This window comes from Echeneis naucrates, chromosome 4, assembly GCF_900963305.1.
Source record: "Echeneis naucrates chromosome 4, fEcheNa1.1, whole genome shotgun sequence".
NCBI lineage: Eukaryota > Metazoa > Chordata > Actinopteri > Carangiformes > Echeneidae > Echeneis > Echeneis naucrates.
The window spans coordinates 14,947,216-14,969,326 of record NC_042514.1 but is presented as its reverse complement, the minus strand read 5'-3'; the positions used below and the strand labels follow the sequence as shown (position 1 = coordinate 14,969,326).

General features: G+C 40.4%; 1 protein-coding gene across 2 annotated transcripts; it reads right to left on the bottom strand.

The window, feature by feature from the left end:
* Positions 1–6,833: 6,833 nt before the first annotated feature.
* cherp (calcium homeostasis endoplasmic reticulum protein) lies at positions 6,834–21,042 on the bottom strand. Of its 2 annotated transcripts, XM_029500866.1 has the most exons (20): positions 20,892–21,042; positions 20,196–20,369; positions 17,266–17,304; positions 15,247–15,416; positions 14,623–14,760; positions 14,394–14,545; positions 13,938–14,049; positions 13,606–13,695; positions 12,590–12,785; positions 11,949–12,112; positions 10,406–10,660; positions 10,032–10,227; positions 9,681–9,922; positions 9,156–9,289; positions 8,697–8,783; positions 8,476–8,622; positions 7,899–8,012; positions 7,713–7,807; positions 7,411–7,596; positions 6,834–7,277 (listed from the first exon to the last, which is right to left on the bottom strand). In XM_029500866.1, the coding sequence occupies exons 1-20, from the start codon at positions 20,914–20,916 to the stop codon at positions 7,240–7,242; spliced, it is 2,754 nt and encodes a 917-aa protein (XP_029356726.1). In that variant the 5' UTR covers positions 20,917–21,042; the 3' UTR covers positions 6,834–7,239. The 2 variants fall into 2 exon arrangements, with proteins under 2 accessions (XP_029356726.1, XP_029356727.1); XM_029500867.1 differs by lacking the exon at positions 17,266–17,304.
* Positions 21,043–22,111: the final 1,069 nt, after the last annotated feature.

Sequence of the window (22,111 nt, the reverse complement as noted above, 5' to 3'; positions counted from 1 at the left end):
TAATACAATATCCTTAAAGAAACCGCGGATATGGACAGCATGTTGCACCAGGGCCTCTGCCGTCTCTTTGGCTGAGTGCAACTTGGTTAGGGAAATAAAACATTCCATCCTGGAAAACCGATCCACCACTGTGAGAACAGTGGTGTTACCTTGAGAAAAGCACACGATCGAGTCACAAAGTCCAGGGAGATGTCGGACCAGGGTTTCTGGATAGTGGGAAGAGGTGGCACAGGTAATACAGGCAGCCACTTACTCCAAGACATCAGTGTCCGTGGAGGCCCCACCAGAGACATGAATGACAAAGGCTGTTCTGATCATCCCCGGATGACATTATTATATTGCTCTCATGCTGAACACATCTGGCACGCGGTGTAACTTGTGTGTGTAGTGTTGACAATGTTCAGGAGCAGGAAAGTGAGGTCAGCTGCTCCCCTAAGGCCCCCTGTAACCTGGAGGGACACAAAGGGAGACGGAGTTGGCCTTAATTCAACGTAAAGCACATGGCTGCTGCTCTTTGGAAGACTTCACTGATAAACAGTGTTTGCAGCTTCGCACCGCCTCCATTAAACCGTGAACATCAGGAGAAAGCTAGCACAAACACAAGTAGCAGCAGAAACGAGCTGCCATTTTATCTAAACTGACAGACGACTTCACTGAATCTATCACCAGATAAATAGACAACCTCTCCTCCATGCGGCTGCTGGTAACAGGGTATTATCGACGCTTCAATGCGTCTGACAGGTGGAAAGCTCCAGCTCTGAAAGAAACCTCACAAATTAACTGTATGATCTTCATTTGTGCCGAGACAAGACATTAACCTGGATCCCAGTAGTCCTCTGGTATGGACTCAATTCAGAATCAGATGAATCAGGTGCAATGATTCACTGACTCGAGTCCGCGGACTCACAGGAACCACCGCAGACTCAGATGACATTAAATATTGCATAAACACGTGGTTAAACACACTGGCGTTCTATAAGTGGCTAATATATTTTATGCACATGCTACGATGATAATGATTATTATAATACAAAATTGTGTGTGTGGCCGAATCACTTTAGTGAGTGACTCTGATTTATTCCAGTCCATAAAATGAACTGTGTTTACCACCACTACCACCAACACATACCTCCCCCTTGTGGTATGATGATACCACTAAAATCAATTTGAGCACCTTCAACAGTAGTGCCAAAACTTTGGAACCTACATGTCTCTTGTTATGTGCTTGATACGATTGTAAATAATTGATTAATCGATTCTGCTGTGTGTTAACATAATAAAATCAACTCTTAGTGTGGCTAACCAACAACCTAGACAGATGCAAGAAAGCTTTTCAGCATTTCAGCAGGTTCACATATTTGTCTGCGCTGTAAAAAGGAAAAACAGACCACAAACACTTAACAAATCAAATTAAAATCGCATGATGTCAAAAAATCTAGCTGAGAAGATTCAGGTGACACAAAATTTGAAGCTTCAGTGTTGTTATTGATTTGTAAGGTACTTTGGATCAAAGCTTCCGAATGAGACGCTACAACTACAACTACAGCCCACAAAAACTACAAAAATACAACAAAAATGTTCACAATACAAAAATAATCTCAATGTAACTTGGATTTTTTGAATTCTGTGACCATTGATCCCCGGTTAACAATACACATGGTGATTGGTTTGTTTTGTTCGAATTATCCCTCTCTGAGGTTTAGGCTGACTTTTCTAATGACATGACAGCTGATATTCCCCCGATAAAGACAGCAGAGGAGCTTTGATCCTGAACAGCATGTTGATACTGAACCAGACACATGGCAAAATCATGTTATTATTGTATTATTTGTATTATTGTATTTATTGGAAACACCACTTATCAACAGTTTTATCGATTAGCTGATTAACCTAAATTTTCTTCTACAAACTGCCATGGTTAATCAGTGTGGATGAGCGGTTCAGGTTCTGGGCCGAACATTTTCTAAAACAATGATTCAATGGAATTTTTGAAGTAGCTGCCAGATGACTTTCTGGCTTTATGGCTAAAATGACCAGAGACATTAAAAAGCTCTTGTTACTAATGAAGGTTAGACAAGATAAGATGTTTCTCATCTTCTCAACATCAGACATTAAGCAACTGGGAACTGGGAACTATTTGGAATTTATCTTATCAATTCCCTAAGAGATAAGCTACCAAACTAATAAATCAATGCAGTATTTCTGATTTAGCACGTCGTATTAGTGGTTCTTTATCATTACTATCGAATTGTTTACTTTTAAAATTATGATTGATTGATTGCTGGGAAATTCAGAACAGAATCGCAGTTAATTGATCTTATTAGTGTCAGTTCAACAATCTGCCAAAACAAAACAGACCAAAAAAAAAAGTCAATTCTACAGTTAAGAGCGTCTAACCTCAGTGGTATGACCCAAAAGTTCTGAGACCTTTGTGTATTTTTGCTTATTATTCTTTTTATTGTGTGGGAAAATTTCAAATTTATTTATTCATTTTTAAATTATTATTTGAACCGCCATTTTTGGAATTTTCACCTTCTGCCTTTGATTCTTTGATGATCAAAGCTGTCTTGTGACATCATCTAGATGTCATTTGAACCTCAGGTAAATAGAAGCTTCATGGCCCACGCAGGTCACTTTTGTTCTGAACGTCGACACAGTGAAACAGTACAGCACTGAACTCGAAGCAGATCGAAAGAGTCAACTCATCTACCTTTGGAACGGAAACATGTTTTCTGAAGAAATGTCTGCTGGAATCCAAGTGGAGATAGGAGATCTTCTCCAGAGCAACACCACCTGCTACGAGGTTTTGGACTTCAACGGCGAAGGCTGCTTTGGAAAAGTCGCCAAGTGTCTGGATTTGATCACTTCAGAGTTGGTGGCGGTCAAGATCCACAAAGAGAACCGCAACAACAACATTGAGTGGGAAGTGGACATGTTGGAGATCGTCGCGGCACTTGACCCAGACAAAACTAACATTGTGCGATTCATCGACCATTTCATGTACAACGACTCCGCTTGTCTTGCCTTTGAAATGTTGGACATGAGCCTGTGGGACCTGATGAGGAGCCTTCAGCGGCCGCTTACTCTAAATGAAATCCGTCCAGTGACTCACCAGCTAATTGTAGCTCTTGAAGCTTTGAAGAACATCGGCATGATTCATGGGGATCTGAAACCGGACAACGTTATGCTTGTCAATCACGCGGATCAGCCATTTAAGATCAAGCTGATTGATTTTGGTATTGCCCTGCCAACAAGCGAAGCGCAGGTTGGAACATTGATGCAGGCTACGTCGTACAGAGCTCCAGAGGTCACTCTGGGACTCCCCCTGTCTGAAGCTGTCGACATGTGGGGAGTGGGCTGTGTAATGGCTTTCCTCTTCTTTGTTACTGACCTCTTCCCTGGACAATGCCCATACCACCGCATCAAAACCATGGTCCAGCTGGTAGGTCAGCCAGCCGAACACCACATGCTTTCTGGACTATTCACCAGGGAGTATTTCATCTCAGACCCCAACGCAGGATGGAGACTAAGGACACCAGAGGATTATGAGGCGGTCACTGGTAGAAAGCCACAAATACACAAGAGATATTTTGATTCTGTCAAGAATCTGAAGGATGCAGTGAGGGGATCTCGACCAAAGACAGATAGAGTGGAATACAGAGACAGAAGTAAATTTTTTAACCTCCTGAGACGCTGCCTTAATCCAAACGCTGAACTGCGCATCACTCCCAGTGAAGCCCTTGAGCACAAGTTTTTGACTATGGCTCACCTAAGAGATGACATGGCAGCCAGCTCATACACAGAGGTTGGTCTTCAGCTCATGAACGTTTCCCTGCTGGATGAGTCAGAAGAATCAGATGATGACGACACTCGTGAAGACAGTTCACACCCTGCTGTCGTGACGGACGTCCAAAATGATCCATCTTCGCACTCTGGACATGATTCTTTGAGTGTTGGTGGGTATGAGGCAGATGCAGAGGATGTCAGTATTAACATCCAGAGTGACATCAACACCATCACCAACAGGAACTGTTGCTGTTACAATCAGAGCTTCAGTTCTGAATGTCATTCTTCAGGATACGATGCTGACATTGAGTCTACCAGCAACAAGCCAGACAGGAAACAACGTCTCCAGTTCCTCCATCGCTGTCATTATTTCAACAAGTCCTTCGGACAGCCAGCTACCAGTTACCCCCATAAAGAGCACCTACCTCCTTTTAGCTCCACCAGTGATACACAGCCAACCAAACCACCTGGACCCTCAGCAGTAAGCCACACTCCACCCGAGGAAGAGCCATCCGGTGCTGCTCACAGCAGCTGCACTAGCTCCAAAAGTCTGCCAGAAGCCAGCGACCACAAAGACATCTCATCTGCTGACGCTGAACCAAATGATGGAACAGCAGCCTCCGCCCCGTCGAACAAAAGGAGGAGGGACGTCTTCCAGAGGCTCAACAAGTTCTTCGGCAGAGCAAAGAAAAGAGTGACCTCTCTCTTTACCCTGGGACGGAGAAAGTCCACCCCATCAACCTAAGCACCTCTTAGTGTGATCTGTTGGGTTTCCCTGTCTTGGTGACAGAGGGTTCCCTGATCTGTGCTTATTGAGAACTATTGAAATAAAAGCATTAAAATTAATTAATGTTTTCATGACTATATTTTATACTATAGTGCTTTTTTAGAGTACTCGTAACTATTATAATTTAGTATGCACTGTCACAGACTATATATTTCCCTTGTAAGTACTATTTTCTGGAAGGACACCTTTGTGATTGCCTTTTATACTTTATAGTGGAGGAGAGCAGAGCAAAATCTAATGAAATAGTCAACAGTTAGGGCAAGCCCACAGTAAGTGTCACTGAATCTATTCCATTGTTTACTGATAATGGTGTTCTGAAAGATTTAGCCATTTTTACAAGCATCAAAGTAAACTCCTGCTAACAGGGGACACATGAAGTGTACACTGTACAAGTGTTCAGCAATCCAACAGAAATTAATTTACAGAGTATTCTGTCGCTCAATATGCCATATATTGAGACAATTACCATGACTGCTGTGTATTTTCACAATTTCCAGAAACTTGAGGTTTAACCTTTTGTTGTTGTTGATTGCCTCTCCTGTTGGTAGGCACACACAATGTCATCACTTTGCACTACACAACTCGTCCCCATGCTGGAAAAATGGCCTTACAGTCGGGTGTTCTTTCAAGGAACCTGTGGCTTTTTAAAGTTGGTGAATATCAGCTAGATGGCCAATTTCTTAAATCTAATTTTAAACCTTAAAGTGAACAGAAGTGAAAACCAAAAACAAGGATGGGTGGTTTACTGGCACTGCCCTGTAAGACAGGCAGAAGTAATAAGTTAACATACTGCTTTTGTAAAAACAATTTGAATAGTTCAATGAGTATATAGATTACGAGATACACACGATAACAAACAAGACTACACAGTTTTGACGAAGGTTTAAAGATACACTTAGATAAAAGTGAATAGTGTTAAAGGAACTGTTATTTTGTACATTAGATACACTTGCTTGAGTGTTTGAGATGCAGTTTCATGATTATACATATGGATGTAAATACTTAGATGATTGAATGATTTATTTGAAATACATAATGAATATTCAGGCTATGTTAATGCATATTGCTATGAAAATGATATGTATCATGTAAATGTTTAGCTTTTCACACTGGTGCCTTAATGAGGAAACACTGTGTCTGTGTGTCTAATTTGGTCCAGTATGACTGTATTAATGTGGAGGTCTGCCAGGCAGCTAAACATGAATTTTCTAATGGAGTAGCCATTTAATGTGATATTTAAACAGTAGTAGTATTAATGTGATTTATGGTGTAATGCATGAGTGGTTGATTACCAGAATCAATCAACTTGTATTTACTGTACATGATTATATCACAACAAGCCTACACTGATTATTCATAAAGATCTTATTTATTGAATGTTATTTAATGAATTCAGAAGCAACTTTGGGGCAAGACACTAAACATCTTCGTCTGTGTGCTCTCCATTTATTTCTACCTGTCTTCCAGAAATTTGATTTTTGTTTTGTTGTGACTTTTGTTGCCTCTGTCCCTGCCTGGGACGTGTAACAAATGCCAATAATGACATTGTTCAGCCCTACACAAAGTGTACATTTCACCCTCTGTCAGAACTCAGGGGGTTTATTAGAAAAGGCACATTTGCTGTGGTGTGGTGTGAGTTGTGTTAATTTATGTTTTATCTCTGGTGTGTTTGTAAAAATAGAGCTGATGCTCAAGTTATGACTTTTCGGCTGGGTTTATTTTTAAACTACAACTAAAGGACAGACTTACATATCTCTATAGAAGAAGTTATTACATGAAAAAGTATCACAATAATCAGCAGTGAAAAACCCACAACTGGAGCCATCATATCATCTTATCCTAAAATAGTTGGTTCACATAAATGACCAAAAAAGGGTTTCAACATACTAGTGATATCTAGGATATAGACATCTTCAGTTTTATTTGCAGAAGTTATGTCAGCGAACAAGATCTCTGAAATAAACCACAGACCAGTTGACATCAGAACAATTCATTCTGCAGAGAAGACTTTTAATTACAATTCTAGATTAGTGAGAAAGATTTTTTTCTCAAAAATTAAAATAATTTTCAAAATCCTCTGCAAATAAAACCTAAAGCATCTTATTTGAGAGATCATGAGGGGAACATTTCTGATTTGGGCGAACTTATTGTTTAAGCAACAAAGAATGAAAATTGTAAACAACTGAACATACTCCCCAATTAAACTGTTGACAAGTACATGAATTAAAGAGGGACACCCATTTTTTTTTCCCCATCAAAATTTCCCCATTTCTTTCCTGCAGATAACTGAAATGTTGTTGGAAATTCTCAGGCACCCACAATCTTCTTCCAGTCTCCAGATCGGAAACTCAAATCTCAAAATCAAGGGTTGGAATCTTATCGAACACTGCAATCCATTCACCTCGTTTAATGCCAGCCTCCCTGCAGCGACATGCAGTGTCACTTGTTAATGGATCAGCAATTATGATGCTGTCAGCTAGGGGGCATTCAACCAAGCAAAAAGCCTGTGCGTTTCACTTCACAGCCTTCACGCCTGGCGGTACAACCCAGTCTCTGGAAGAAAAAAAGAATTTGGGACTGCTGAATAGAATCCTAAACAGATGTCTGACAGATCTGAAGAAAATGAGATCTTATCCTTGGTTGAGGAGATGAGGAAGTTGACAATCTCAGTCATTTGAAGGAGCCTCCTGAGGTTCCCGATTCACTGAAAATAAAATAAATAAATGAATAAATAAAAATTTATAAAAAAGGTCTAACTTGCAATTCGTTACGTTTTTGTAAATGATGGAAGGCAAATGATTCATCAGTGTTAGCAGTATGGAAGAAATCTGTTGTACCTTCTTCTCGTGCCTTCATACGTGCAACAAAGTTGTAGCTCTTGTTTCTGCGATAGTTCTCATAGGGGTCATCCAACGACACACCCACGCCTTTGTACTGGTCCCATTTGTCCCTGACATCCCCTCCTTTGATGGGGTCCTGGATGCCCTGTTCTTTTGCCCCTAAACCACCAGATCCACTCCAGCCTATAACAGACAGGACAACACAGGAGGAACAGCTGTCAGTCACCTTTGATTCCTGTTATGTGGATTCATGTTAATTAATGATACTGATATACAGATCCCAGTTAGAAAACTCATACCCATCTTCATCAGCAACTGATGGCCCTTGTTCTCCTCCCCTAGCCTGGTATCTGGAGCTGGTTTGGATGGAGGCCCACCCAACACCGATACGGTGCTGTAGAGCGCAGCAAATGGGGTCATCTATACCACAGTTAACAATAAAGAGTACTTTCTAAAAACATCTGAGAGCAATATGGGGGACTTACGGAGGCGAGGAGCTACGAGATTTTTGACCCCGGCGTCTTTTGGTGGGTGAACGTGAACGGGATCTGGATCTGGAGTGAGAGCGACTCCGAGATGACCTGGATCTACTCCTGGACCTAAACAGAAGCAATATAAGCATGTTAAATTCAGTGTGTTGGCAGCCTAATGGAGAAAGAGGAAAACTGTCACACAGTGTAGCAGGTCATCAATACAGCAGCTTCAACTCCACAGGTATCCACATCTGTTCAGACTGACGTGTGCGTCCCCTATCCAGAACCAGAATCCATTATCATGCTGAAGTTCAGCTCTGCTTCTTCTGTGTCTTTCCCACAACCATTTACGTCACTTTCTACCAAACAATACATATTTTATAACTGGTAACTTGAAGTTGAATAATAAAGTGTTCATTCATGGCTCTAGGTGAATTGATGCTGAAATCTGATTGGTAAACGTTTCATTCTACAGTTGAAAATGATTCATGCCAGCTCTACATTGTGCCTAAACCATTTGTACAGTACTGTGTGTACACATCATCATAAAACTACTGCAGATATCTGCATGACACGTGTGTTCACAGACCTGGAACGTGAATAGGAGCGGGAGCGGCTGCGGGAACGAGATGAGCGGGACCGTGACCTGGAGGACTTTGAAGAGCGAGAGCTGGAGCGAGACGAAGACCTCCCTCTGCTGCGAGAATGACTCCTGGAACGACTGCCTGAACGACCACTGAAAAGAGTACACAGGGAGGAGTGAGTGTGACTGACTGGATGGACGAGTGTTGTGGAGAGAACCAGGCTTACCTGTTGCGTTTCTCTTGTCCCTTTTTCCTCCTGGCTCTCATCTTGGCCCTGAAGAACTCATACAGGCCATTCTGCTCCCAGCCTTCACTGATGGAGGAACAAGTGTGCACTGATGTTAAAAAGTTTATTTTCATTTTAATGCAATCGATTTCTTACATATAATTATTTATTTCAAATTAGTTTTTAAATGGACTTAATTTTCTGTTTCAATGTGTTTGCACCTGTTTTTGTTAACCATTGTGTATGGCCTCATTTCTGAATGATGCTGTATAAATAAGCTTGCCTTGCCACAAGAGGAAATGAAGACGAAATATCCAGCTATTTAGATTCAGATAATCTGCTTTTGCAAAACAGTATCTGCTTTTAGCCAAAGACAACTTATTGATTATATGTAGAAAATGTGATTACGGGAAAATTAAATTATTTGATGACCCGTTCAACACCTGAGTAAATGTGTACCTGTTCCTAGGCCGATCATGGGATGGAGGGCTGTAGAAAGCTTCCACAGCAGCAAGGAGCCGATCACTAGGTGGCATTGGAGGGGGCAGTCGGATGTCTTTAGGATCCAGAGGTTTATAATCACAATCCTCAAGCTGAGCAATACACAACACAGCATGAGTCATACCGATTCAGACAGCATGGGTAAACTAGTCTAATAGGCTGACCATAAAAGTGTCCTGGCACCACAATGGAAGATTTTGATTGACCTTTTTCAAACTTATATTCAGAATTTTCTATTCCATTATTTTTTTTTATCACTCTTCATTACATCTGTTTTTCAACTTGTCTAAAAGATTATACTCTTAACTACTTTCACAGTTTGGATTTACAGTCTTCCCTACCACCACTTTTTTTCTTTTCTTCCCAAATCACGCTTTCTTCTAGCAAGATAGTTATTTTATCATTTGAGAGGTATGATCTGCAGATAATTAAATCATGAATCATTTCATGGCCATGACTTCAAATCAGTAGCAAGTGACTCACTTTGACCAATGGAGCCATGAGACCAGCTGGCAAGTCAAAGTAGGGAACGTTTGGCACCAGACTTGGATCATCCTGGACTGGATGCTGCCGATGACGCATGTGGGGCGAATGGCCATTGAAGCCATGTGGGGGTGGACCAAATTCTGGGTGCTGACCTCCACCCCAAGGAGGGTGTTCAGCCCCCATACCTGGTGGAGGGAGCCTCTGATTGGGGTGATGGTGGGGAGGAGGACCTGGCATTTCTGAAAAATAGACATATATATTAAAATAAGTAAGTAAATAAACAAGGGGCAGCTTTAAAGAGGTATTTCAGTAGCATTTCTGACCAAACAATTTATCCTCTGCACGCACCTCCAGGGTATTCTCCCTGAGCGTAGTCAAAGCGGTGTGGGGTGTACGGTGGCCTGTCATAGTGGTGTCTAGGAGGAAAGTCATCCTGCATAAATCGTGGAGGGAAGCGCCCAAAATTGTGTGGTGGGGGAGGGGGCTGGTTGAAAGGAGGTGGCTGTTGATGGGGAGGGAAGGGCCCCCTGAAATGGGGAGGTCTCTAAAAATTTAAGTTAAATAAGAGGAACACATAAGGAATAATAAATTATTAGATAGATAATAAATTCTAAAATTCTAAATGTAAAACATGTAGAATAAAGATAGTATCCAATGTAGTACAATGAAAATGCAGAGAAAAGACAGCAAGGTAAGTGAAAGGACAGCAAATAACCACATGCCTGCATGCGTGGAGGAAATGGGGGCTCCCTCTGGCCCCAGGGTGGCTGGTCTGGTTGGTTTCCCCAAGGTGGCTGCTGGTCGTACGAGTTCCAAGATGGAGGGCCTGGTTCAGACCCACCTGGACCACTCCAAGGGCCTCCTTCTCTAGGTGGACCTCCACTCCAATTCCCTGGGTCCCTCTGCTCATTCCACATGCCCTCATGGCTGTTCCAAGGGGGGCATGGAGGGGGAGGCTGGTTGGGGTCAAAAGGGGGCTAAGGAGCAAAAAAACAAACAAACCTGTAATTCCCTGAAGGAGATAAGATTGAACTCATCCTAGGGGGGCGGAGTCTGTTGTAAAACAGGGAACACAGGCAGGGGGGCGCTCCAATCCCATAACTGTATATTCTGGTGTGCTGTAAGTACAGGGGATGGGGCTTGGACGAAGCCTTCCATGTGGGTAAGGCTGTAGCTAGAGAGCTGGCACTGAGCACCACAGAAAGTGGAACCTGCTTTTAAAACAGCTGTGCAGGCCGATTACTAGAGGAGGGGAAAGGCCAGGGTGCAACACCGAGTGGATCTTAAAGGTAATGGTTGTGTCAATTGGCAGTGGCGGAGGTTAGAAGCACAAACTTATGATTTGACAGTCTCTGTACTAGTTCCAGCAGATAAGACGTTGTAGGATGTGACTTGACTTTCAGCTGTGTTATTCCGAAGAAAGTTTACATTGTGGCAGGCAATAGACAAAAAAAACAAAAAAAAACCAATAATAATAAAACAAAAAAGAAAAACCAAACAAACACATTATCAGGACAGACATGTACATTAACAAAATGTAAGTTAATAAATGATTTAAGATATTAGAAACATGGCAAAATAATTAAAGATGGCACTAAAAATTAGATTATGAGATTATTAAAATTTGCTTTATTGGATCGTTTGGTGTTGTGTCTGTTGGTTATTGTGACAGGGTTATTCCAATGGTCACTGTGTATGGGTATACAAAATATGAGTCACTCTACCACAATGTGGGACTTTATAATAGATAGCAGTCCTGGAGGAGGACAGAAGAGGGTGCTATTGAGTAAAGCAGAGATGAGATGTCTGAGACGGAGGCATCGATGTGCATTTTTAGACATTCAAACATGGAAAGGCTACAGATTATAATATGCTTTGACAATCAGACAGCTTGTAACAAATAACCCTAACCTATTTGCATGATCTCTTTCAAGAGAATAACCCAACCCTCCACCCCCACCACTGTTCCTGATTGGAACAAACATCTTTCCAAAATGCACTTTTCACAAAACGCACATGTGCACAACCTCAGGCAAATTATTAAATGTAAAGACTGATGATGATTCAAAAAATTCAAGCCCTGGTCTTCATGACAAAAAACACCACCTGGCCTCTGTGTATCAAACTGCCCAGAAAGTCTAAACTAAAAACACAGACAGACACAGACACACAGAGACACACACAGACAGACACACAGAGACACACAGAGACACACACACAGAGACACACACACAGAGACACACACACACACACACACGTCTTTACCGGCTGGTTGGGGTTCCAGGGACCCATGTGCTGAGGGTCATACCATGCAGGTTTGTTTGAGGGGATATCTGAGGGTCCACTGGGATTACTTGGGTCCTGTGGTCTGGAGGAAGCTCCCTCAAACTCCCCTGGAGGAGGACCTGGCATGGCAGGCTTCACATCCCCTACATACCACACAAACACACACAATAAAGGACAAACACACTAGATGTGCTTTCCGAATACAGATCAGAGGCCTCACTTATGATTGTGTTTGCACAAAATGGAGCCTGAAAGAGGTATACACCACTTCCCATCCAAATGTTGTGATTCATAAAAACTAATTTGGCAAGAAAACATATGCAGATCCAACCACTTCCGGGACAGACTGCTCCATCATACTCACATCATTTACAGCAGTTACAACTGCTATGAGAATCCCTTTTATTTGTGATACCACCGATGTGACCACTAAATAATGTGTTTTCCCGGAAACCACCTCATCCCCACTGCATTATTTTTTTGCTTTTTGGTGCATGAACAATTTAAGTATGGATCCTATGCACTGTTTAATATTGTATTTATAAATGAGGCCCTGGTCAGATACAATCATAGGAAGAATGAACTAATGTTGTGTGTAACTGTTACTTGTCTCTTCTCACCAGACTGTGTGGTCATAGGTGGGGGTTTCTCAGACTCAGTGGAAGTAGTCAGCTGTGTCACAGGGGCAGGTTGTGATTGCTGCTGCTTCAGACTGGAAACAAACTCTTCATGCTGGGTCTTCAAGGCCTGGATCTGCTGCTGAAACGCCAGCTGGATTGGCTGCACCACTCCTGCATACTCTGTAATCAGTGACGCCTGAGAGAGAGAAGGGATAATCGTTGTGTGAAATATTAGAATAATTTTTTTTGATATACAGAGCAAAATCAAGCAAAAATTATACATTTTGGTGAACAAAGCTCAAAGCTGACACAACATGAAAATGTGATGATATACATTATTAATAGGAGAATTACAGAATCATCATGTTTGGGCAAGAATGACAGTTACCGCTTGTAAACGCCCAAACAACACCAGACTGGTTGGACTAGTGAGTTCACCAGTTGTCATGCTTGTTGTGATAATATTTAACATCCACGACAAATTCTTTTTTATAATTTATAATTATAATATAATTTAGAAAGTTTTTTAAGTAATGTGATAAAGGTAAAGAAATCACAACTGAGGTATTTATTGGCATTGGGATACCCAGAGGCATTTTTGCCCTATGTTATACTGACAATGATAGAGACAGGCAGGTAAGATAGATAGATACTTTATCCCAGACTGGGGAATTGTGTAGGAAATTGTCCCCCCCCCCTAAAAACAAGCAACCAAGTGCTGCATCCAGCTCCAGGCTCTCTCGCGCTCTCACTCTTGCTCTCTAGCTCTCTCTCTCTCTCTCTCTCACTCACTCACTCACTCAAACTGTGTCACGATGAGTGTTTTTAAAACACATTTCTGAAAAGAACACATGAATTCAAAGTAAAAGTAATTTTAAACTCTGACTTTTGAAAATAAATGCTCATCAGTATGACCTCGAGTCCAAAGTTCTCCTCATGATATGTTAGGAATGGGAAAAAAAATGGAACTTGGTGTTCCTGGCATGGAAACTGAAAACAAGTCTTATTCCACTCACCTGGTACTGACCAAGGCCCAATGCCGGATTCTGGAGCTGCTGAATTGTCTCATCATCAAAGTATCCATTCTTCTCCCAAAGCTGCAACAACTGCCAGTAAGTGAATGGAACATTTGCACGAATATTAGACTGCAGAGCAATTTACTGAGTACAGATGTTTGATAATGCCCTTTTAAAAATATTAAACCAGTAATATACCATAATAATATTCTTTATACTATATATGATTAACCCCTCATTTAAGAACTATTTAGCTTTAAAAGGGGAGAGTTTCAGTGCACCTTGATATTCATTTTGCTGTAGAACCAGAGATAATGAAAATAAGTTTATACCCTGGTGATCTTCTGCTGCTTCTCTTCCTCCACAGCCAGGAAGCTTGTGCAGTAGATGGGAACCACAACTTTCTGCAGTGCTGCCAACAAATCCTTTTGCTGCTTCCGCTGACTGAGAAGACACGATAAAATGTGTAACCTAAAAGTATTCACTTCACATTTGAAAACAAACCTGTGACTTGAAGAATCAACAACAGATATGTCATTTTGTGTAATTTCTGATTTCAAAAACTAGTCAGATGCTTATATTAAATTTATAATACTACTGATCAAAACCTCATTCTACACAAACTAAGTGGTGTGTATCCCTGGATAAGTATGTGTCTTTGAATTTAGAGATCATGGAAATGAAGGGTTATAAACAATGAACTGCAGGGTAAAATTGTGAAGGTGGTGAACAAATTGTATAAGTAAAATGAGCCAGGTGCTTTTGTGTAAGCATTTAGGTTTGTGTACCAGTGATGGAGAACGTCATTGGTTAAATAAATTAGATGTAGGCGGAGCTCAAAATGTGCTCCATCAGCAGTGATGCGATTGCGAAGATGTGACGTCATCAGTTCACAGTGCTGTGGAGTCTTGGCATTGTTGAACATCCAGTTCTTACCAGCCTGCGACAAATACAAGAACCAGTGAGCTAACGTCCATCAACCTGCCTAAAAAACTGTCCATTACAAGAAGAGCTTACAGAGATGGCATCTTTGGTGCAGGTGTCTATGATGGGTTGCAACAAGTTGTCAAACTCTGTGATATCCAGCTGAGTTTCCACCAGCAATTTCTGGGTCTGCTGCTCCATAGCCAGAGCTATGGCAGCACTCACCTGCTCCTATATTGCAAGAGGCAGAGAAAAATGCATGCAATGCAAATGGTTAAGTTATCAATCAGATTTTTTTTAAACAACTTGCATATTTATGGTTTGAATTTTTATGGCTTGATTCATTCTAAATCTGTGAACATTAAAAAAATAACTTAAACGATCTCATGAATATTGAGAAAAAGAAGAAAAGGCAATATACTGGATTAAAAATCTGGACAAATTTGTCCACAGTGGCCTCAATGCTTGTACATATTTAAATTTATCGGGTCTTGGATGTTTGACAAAATGTATTGTATGCACTGACATTGGTCATGTTTTCATGAACACATTGAGTGTGTTTACCCATTTGGTAAATATTACCATAGTAAAATGCTTTCACTTCTAACTGCAGCATTTCATCTGGCTAACAACCTTGATTTTTGAGCACTGCTCTTCAGCAGCCAAAAAACTAAATGAAAAACACACAAAAAAGGACAAATAAATCCTTTTCTGGACCTGTCTGAGTGTGTGCAGATGCTGCTCCTGCTGCTGCAGGTTCCACTGGCTCTGCTGGATGAGCTCATCCACAGCGGGTGCAGCAGGTGGAGGTATGGGAGGCGGCGCAAGCATCGCCATTGGTGGAGGAGGGATATCACCTACTTCTTTGGCACCTGGGTTATAAATATCTGCAGAAAGAGCAGTGAGAAATATTTATGTGGAAAATCTAAATTACAGCTTTGGCTTCAGGGCTGATGTTATGTGTGATGCAGAGTACCAAACAGAATGATGTATTCCATAAACGAGGCGGATATTGTCTGTCGACACTGAATTCCTTTCAATTAAAATAGCCTTTAAACAGCAAGCAAGATGTAATCATTTTCATACAGCAAGCAGATGGGACACTCAAACAAAGCGAAGGAGTGAAAAAAAATTAAAAGACATGCAAGCAGTATGATCACCACCACTATTATGCTGACTGTAAATGCTGAAGGGAGACATGTTGGTGTCTCAAAAAAATAAAATGACAAACCACAAAAGAAAAATCAACTACTACTTCTACATATACTTGTCATTCAGCACTTAAAGGTGACACATTGACACTTTTCCTGTGCTTTATTTAAGTGTTGGTATTCATAAGAAGATATATAATACGATCCCAGTTTAGTTTACATCTATTCTCTCAGGCTCAGAGCTCAACTAACAAGGGTCAGTGAGCCTGTGGTGGCTGACTGTTCTCTGAGTGATCAGACAATAATATCGCAGACACAAAGACACTAAATCAGGCAGGGTTGCAGGTGGGTCAGAGTGAGCTGGGCTACACAAGTCCCTAGTCTCAGTTTCTGAAAACAGGTGTGTGCCTTTCTAAACAGAAAAATTTAGTTTTATGTCACATGTTGGAGGCTGTAGGACTACACAATATCAATATCACAATCGAAAATGTTTGTAGGTACAGACAGACATCCATTGTGAGCATTTTTGACAGTTTTTGTGTGACTTTCATAATGTTCATACGATGGATATGAGAATTATATCTTATCAACTTAAATTAAGTAATATATTATTGATAAATTTGGATCACATGGTCCAGCCCTGGGATTTCCTGTTTATCTACAGGTTGCTATGTAAATTATTGAATCGGATTATCATTGAGGATAACTTGCGTATTCCTCATTCCATAGTTCACTCTGAGCGAACCCTCAGAGTTGATTGTAGTAACTTAGATCCCCTCCTGTTATTAACTCTTGACACCCCATCGCAGAGTTCAAGGATTATGGAATAGACCTCTGCACTAGCTGTCATTCCACGTGTTTACTGTGCCTGCCTCCTCATTCTCCCCAAGTTCCATGTCTGACTAGGATACTTAGTGTTATCATCCTGCCCTACTACTTATGGTGTGCGAAGAAAAATCTACTTGATATTTGATAAATACCAAAATTGATAACCTATTGGTTCTCCTGACATCACTGCTCCAGATAGAAAAGAGAATGTGCAGAATATTTATAGTAAAAGCAAAACTGAATGGACACACCTGCCCAGCAGCATAAAGAGGAGAATGTCACTTACAAAGACAAAATTACCTACAGCTGGCAGTTTATCATCAATGAAAAAAGGCCTGGGACTGTGGAGTAAGCACTTTATCAGATCACGATGTTTGAGATAATGATGTAGACACTAGTGCCCTTAAAATCCAGCTGCCCTAAATCGGGAGCAGAAGCTAACAGAGCAAGAGACTAACAGTTTATATATTATGATTTAGATATTTGGCCTTTGCTAAAAGATACATCAACAGGCTCCTCCCATTCCTCTGATCAGACTTGACAGTTTCAGATGGAAGATTAAGCATCATCAAGAAGATATGCTACATTTTCAGTCAACTGACAGTACAGCACAAATTCTAAAACAGTAACATACCAACATGAAAACTGCAACTGAAAACATACCAAAAAGCTTTCAAGCAAATGTGCAAAAACAAAATGTGACTGTCCGACTGGAAATTGGAATAAATCTGACAAACATCTGGTTACAAATAAATACCTTCAGATTTATACTCCTCCCCATCGCGGGTAGAGGGATCTAAGTGGAGAGAAGCAAACTTTAATGCATTTCAGTGGAATTACACAACTAACAGAAGAACTCCATGCAAACTATCTTAACACTGTGCTTTTATTACCACACTACTGATCATTTGGCCAACATTTGGTGACCAAAAGCTGCAGGTCCTATAAGAAGCTGGGTTGTTTGTTTTTTTTCGTCCAAAAGCACCAGTGGGCACAAGATGGTGTGGGAAGATTTACCTTCCGCCTACACAATTTTCCCATATCATCTTAATATGTACAATCATTTATGGTCATCTTTTTCTTTTACTGTTCTTAATTCTAGATAAACGAACGTTGCACAGTTATACCCGTCACTCACTCCTTGAGCTCTATCGTTGAATCCTAACTCTGCGCTTCTCCTCCATCTTTACTCAAACTGTCTTAGCTCATCATCTACTGCTGTCTATATATGGCTGCCCCTATTACTCTGACTTGGCAGATTTGGTGCAAAGTCCTCATTGCCAGTCGATGAATAACAAAACAAAACAAAAAAAAAAAAACTAACTAAAAACTTTGCAGTAACATAGTTTTCAAGGTAAACCTTTGTTGAAAAACATTACTTTCCAATTAATGCATATTTGGCTTTAGGTAAATGAACCCCTTCTGTTGAGATAAGATGTATTCTAGGTAATGTTAACTAAACAAATAAAATGGTTTACAAGTGAGAATTGAGCTGAGAAAAGTCTGGGTAGTTGGATGTTTGCCTCTTGGAGCAATTGGTGAGTAAGCATATGTTCACCACACTGCCAAAGTGTCAGGTCAGCCGGTACTACACCTATTTTCTTATTTTTGGATTAGTCAGGAGTTCAGTCACTGTCAAGATAGTCAAGAGGGAACTCACCACTCAGACCATCAATCCAAGTGTGGTTTTAGGGGGGCCACGTCTATATTTATTTACAGCCACATCTGAATTTAACAGTTGGCTGGGTCTTACATGTTAAAATCTAACCCAAAGCAAGCAAAAGAAGTATACTGACAGGAAATATAAGGCTCGTATGAGCAAGCTCTGTCCCATTTCATCATCTTTATATCTAAAATAAAAAAATAAATCACCATATCATTGTCATGACACACCCAGAGGCTTACATCTCACAATAGTCATGGCCATAATGGTCTTTGCCGGTAAAATTCTATCTTCTCTGATTCTCAGTCTCACTGTTGTACTTGAATACATGATGGACATTTGATGGACATTATACAAGATTTATTTATTTTTTGCTAAAAATGTCTATGTAACTTTTAACAAACTGATACTCCAGTGACATTAGCTATTCAAAAATGTATTTCTTTTGTCACCTTGTCTTTGCTAAAGACAATTTGATAATGAAAAGTTATCAGTTTACAAAATTGTGTTTAAATAAATATGCATCATTTATGGATTAACTGAGTCATTAAGAACAATGTAGCATTTTATATTTTAAATCTAAGATATGACTACATATCCCAACTGGCTTATTGTGTCTACACACTTTTGCCTTGCATTATTCATTTACTGCTTCCAATGCTTGGGCTCAAAGAAATCTGTTAAGTGCTTTGTGTTTTAAATTTAACTGCAATTTTCATTTTTTGCATTTTCAACAACTATGTCCTCTCCAGTACAGAAGATCTTCCTTAAAACTGACTGTCTGCATCTATTTTCATGTGCATACAGACACACCCCGCCTCCGCTGTAAAGGATACAACTGATCAAATCAACCTATGTATCAAATGAATTACAGTTCATTGTAACATAGGTCTTACTTTCTATCTGCTATGACAAGAGTTTACTAAAAAGGGCACATATTGCATTTCTGAACAAAATCTGAACTGATTCATCACCCCCCCCAAAAAAACCTTAAAAAGTCAACCCAGCGTGTACAACACCAGAGTTTGGCTTAAAGATGTCAACCAGGCAAAATATGTTCAACCACAGCAAACAATAAAGATGAATCCGGTGTTCTTCTGTCATGGCATAAGTAATCTTATATCTGATCAAATCATAACCAAACAGGTATGTTTGTTTATAGCTAATCCTCAAATTCAATACCTGACATACCAAAAGTGCTTTATCAAATTGATTGAAAAGGCAGGCCTGAATCCACAGTTCTAATTGAGCTGTCCTACTCTGTGATTATTCACAAGGGCTGTGTTAAACCTGTCGTAGAACCAAGTATCAGCAAAGAGGGAAACCTCAGTGAAACAGAGATTGCTAGTTGCTGATAATCAAATAGCAGTAGGTAACAGATATGCAGTATCTTTGCTCAGTTTCAAGAAATAGTACCTCCTGCCCAATAGGATTCAATACTCTGATATGAATTACAACAAATCTAATCAATGAACGTTGATGTTAATATCATGAGAAAGGCCAGACCAACAATAGTGACTTGATCATTTTGTGCTATCATTCTGCGTTCATAACACATTAAGGTAGTGTGTGGCCCAGTGAGATCAATTCTAATAAACACACTACTATTACCACTACTGATCTCAGATACAGACTGAGAATAACTTGCATAAGATGTCTGATTGTTTTGAACTAACCAGCAGCCCAACTTTTCAGACGATACTGGAAAAAGCAAATGTTATCCTCTGCTCTTGTCAAATCATGCAGGGATTAAGGTTACAAATGTCATGAGCAAATGAAAGAGCTTTTCATGTGTATTCCTGGAAAAGTAACATATCACTTCCTCTGTAGCTATAAAGTTAATAGGACCATTACCTGATGTGATGATGTGCACGTCTTGTTCTCTTTCTGACTCTCAGTTTAGACTCAACTATCAATGCAACACTTATCTCTAGTTCTAACTGATCTTAAATACTGAATGCAAAACATTTCACCACCATAGAATCATCGTAGTTTTATAGTCGACTGTTCTTTTAACTACATACGCTGCTGTTGCTCCATCGCAAGCTTGCACTTGTAGTAGCTGAAATATTCTCCCCCAAAGAGGAAGGAGAACTTTGGGTTGTCCTTCTGTTTCTCCATCGTCATCTTCTCAAACTCCGGCCCATTTCGAGCGACAAACTGGGCCAGTTTGTCAATCACATTCCTCAGCTCTTGATCTGAACCAGGACAGAAGAAAAAAAGGAGAGTTGATGGTCTGTCTAAAACTTATTACAGTGATAGGACATCCCAGTAGGAAAGTCGAGATAGGCACAATACGGGGCTAATTCCAATCACCGTAAAAATGCCACAAATGCCTTCAAAATATTACGTGTGTGATATTATGCTCTAAAAATGAACGATTCTGACAGATTGCCGGTGACCATGTGCCAATCAACTATTATGACCCGTTTCTAGATGATCACTATCCAGAATTCGTTCCCTATTTTTTTTTCTAAATATGGACGTCAAATCGACAAACAAAACAAAAACCAGCAGCTAGCAGGCTGTTGGCATCCTTTTCATTGTTTGGGCATACTGGGTGCAAAGATGTCTACAAAATCTTGTTAGGCATACATTTAGCCAATGGCGGTGCTAGCATTAGCCTAAATGCTAGATAAAGCGGTAATTTTAGCAGCTCCTGTTAGCTCCTGGTGCTAACGTTCAGTGAAAATCATTCATCGGTGCATCGGGCTGCTCACCTTCGGGGGGACTGGGGATGTCCATGTTGGATTTCAGTTACAGCGAACCCGCTGAACCTAAGCAGACAGAACAAACACCGGCCAACTTGTTTAGTATCCCACTAAATTATTTATAAAATTGTTAAAAACACACTCGCGTTGCTCCTTGTGACGTAAACCGGAAGAACTAATGCACTGCGCCGCGAAGAGCAGCCGTGTGACTGTGGTGAAGCGCCCCCTGCTGTCAGGAGGAGGAAATCACAGAAGGATGACCTTCCTCACTAACCATCGAGTCTTACTCTGCTGTTTACGGAGCTGTTTCCATTCAATATTGATGACCAAAGTAAGGTATGTTTCATTAGCTGTTTATAGGTCTATTTGTTTTCTATCATGTCTGTTTATTCATACCACAAAACTTTCATCCCTCTCAGAAGTAGAGGATGAGAGGGATTTGTCTGATTGTTTAGTTTGTATGTTAATGCATGAAAGAAGAATGGTTCTGGTTCGTGGAAAGCATATTAATAGTATTCCTACATAGTTTCTGTGTTAAATAATCAATACTGGGGAACTGGGAAAACTTGATTGTCTTCCAGTTTTTCTACTTTCATTTGACTACAGATCATCTTTAAATACTAATGTATGTATGTAAGTATGGTAGGATAACCAAGAGGATATCATTGATGCTTGAAGAGATTTTTTGGACACTACAGTGTGCAAGAGGGAAGTTATTGAAGAGTTTTCTGAACAAAAATTACATAAAGGCACATTTTTATGAAAAATTGTAACCAAGAAGAGATTATTAATATGGTGTTATTTTTGGGACATTACAGTCCACTGGATATGTAGTATATGCTTTCAGTACTGAACCTTGTGGTCTCTTTGTTATATGGGGACACAAATGCACTGCTTATCTCAAAATAGGACATGTATCAGGTTGTTGCTCTTCAATTTTTTTCAGTTTTTCAGTTTTTTCATTTTCAGCCATTTACCAAGTTCTGAGTTGAGGGCAGCAGCCTCAGTAGGCAAACCCAGACACTCCTGTCCTCAGCCACTTCAAGCAGCTCCTCTGAGGTGATCCTGGGGCGTTTGTGCACCAGCTGCCAATCAATCTTGACCTTTTTTTTTTTGCTTTAAATAATTGACCACCAAGCCAAAACTTAAAGTTTTAAGAGAGTGAAGGTGCACCATTTGCACCTGGTACTTTAAGTTTCGGAGGGTTTAAAATGAAAGTGTGGCCACCA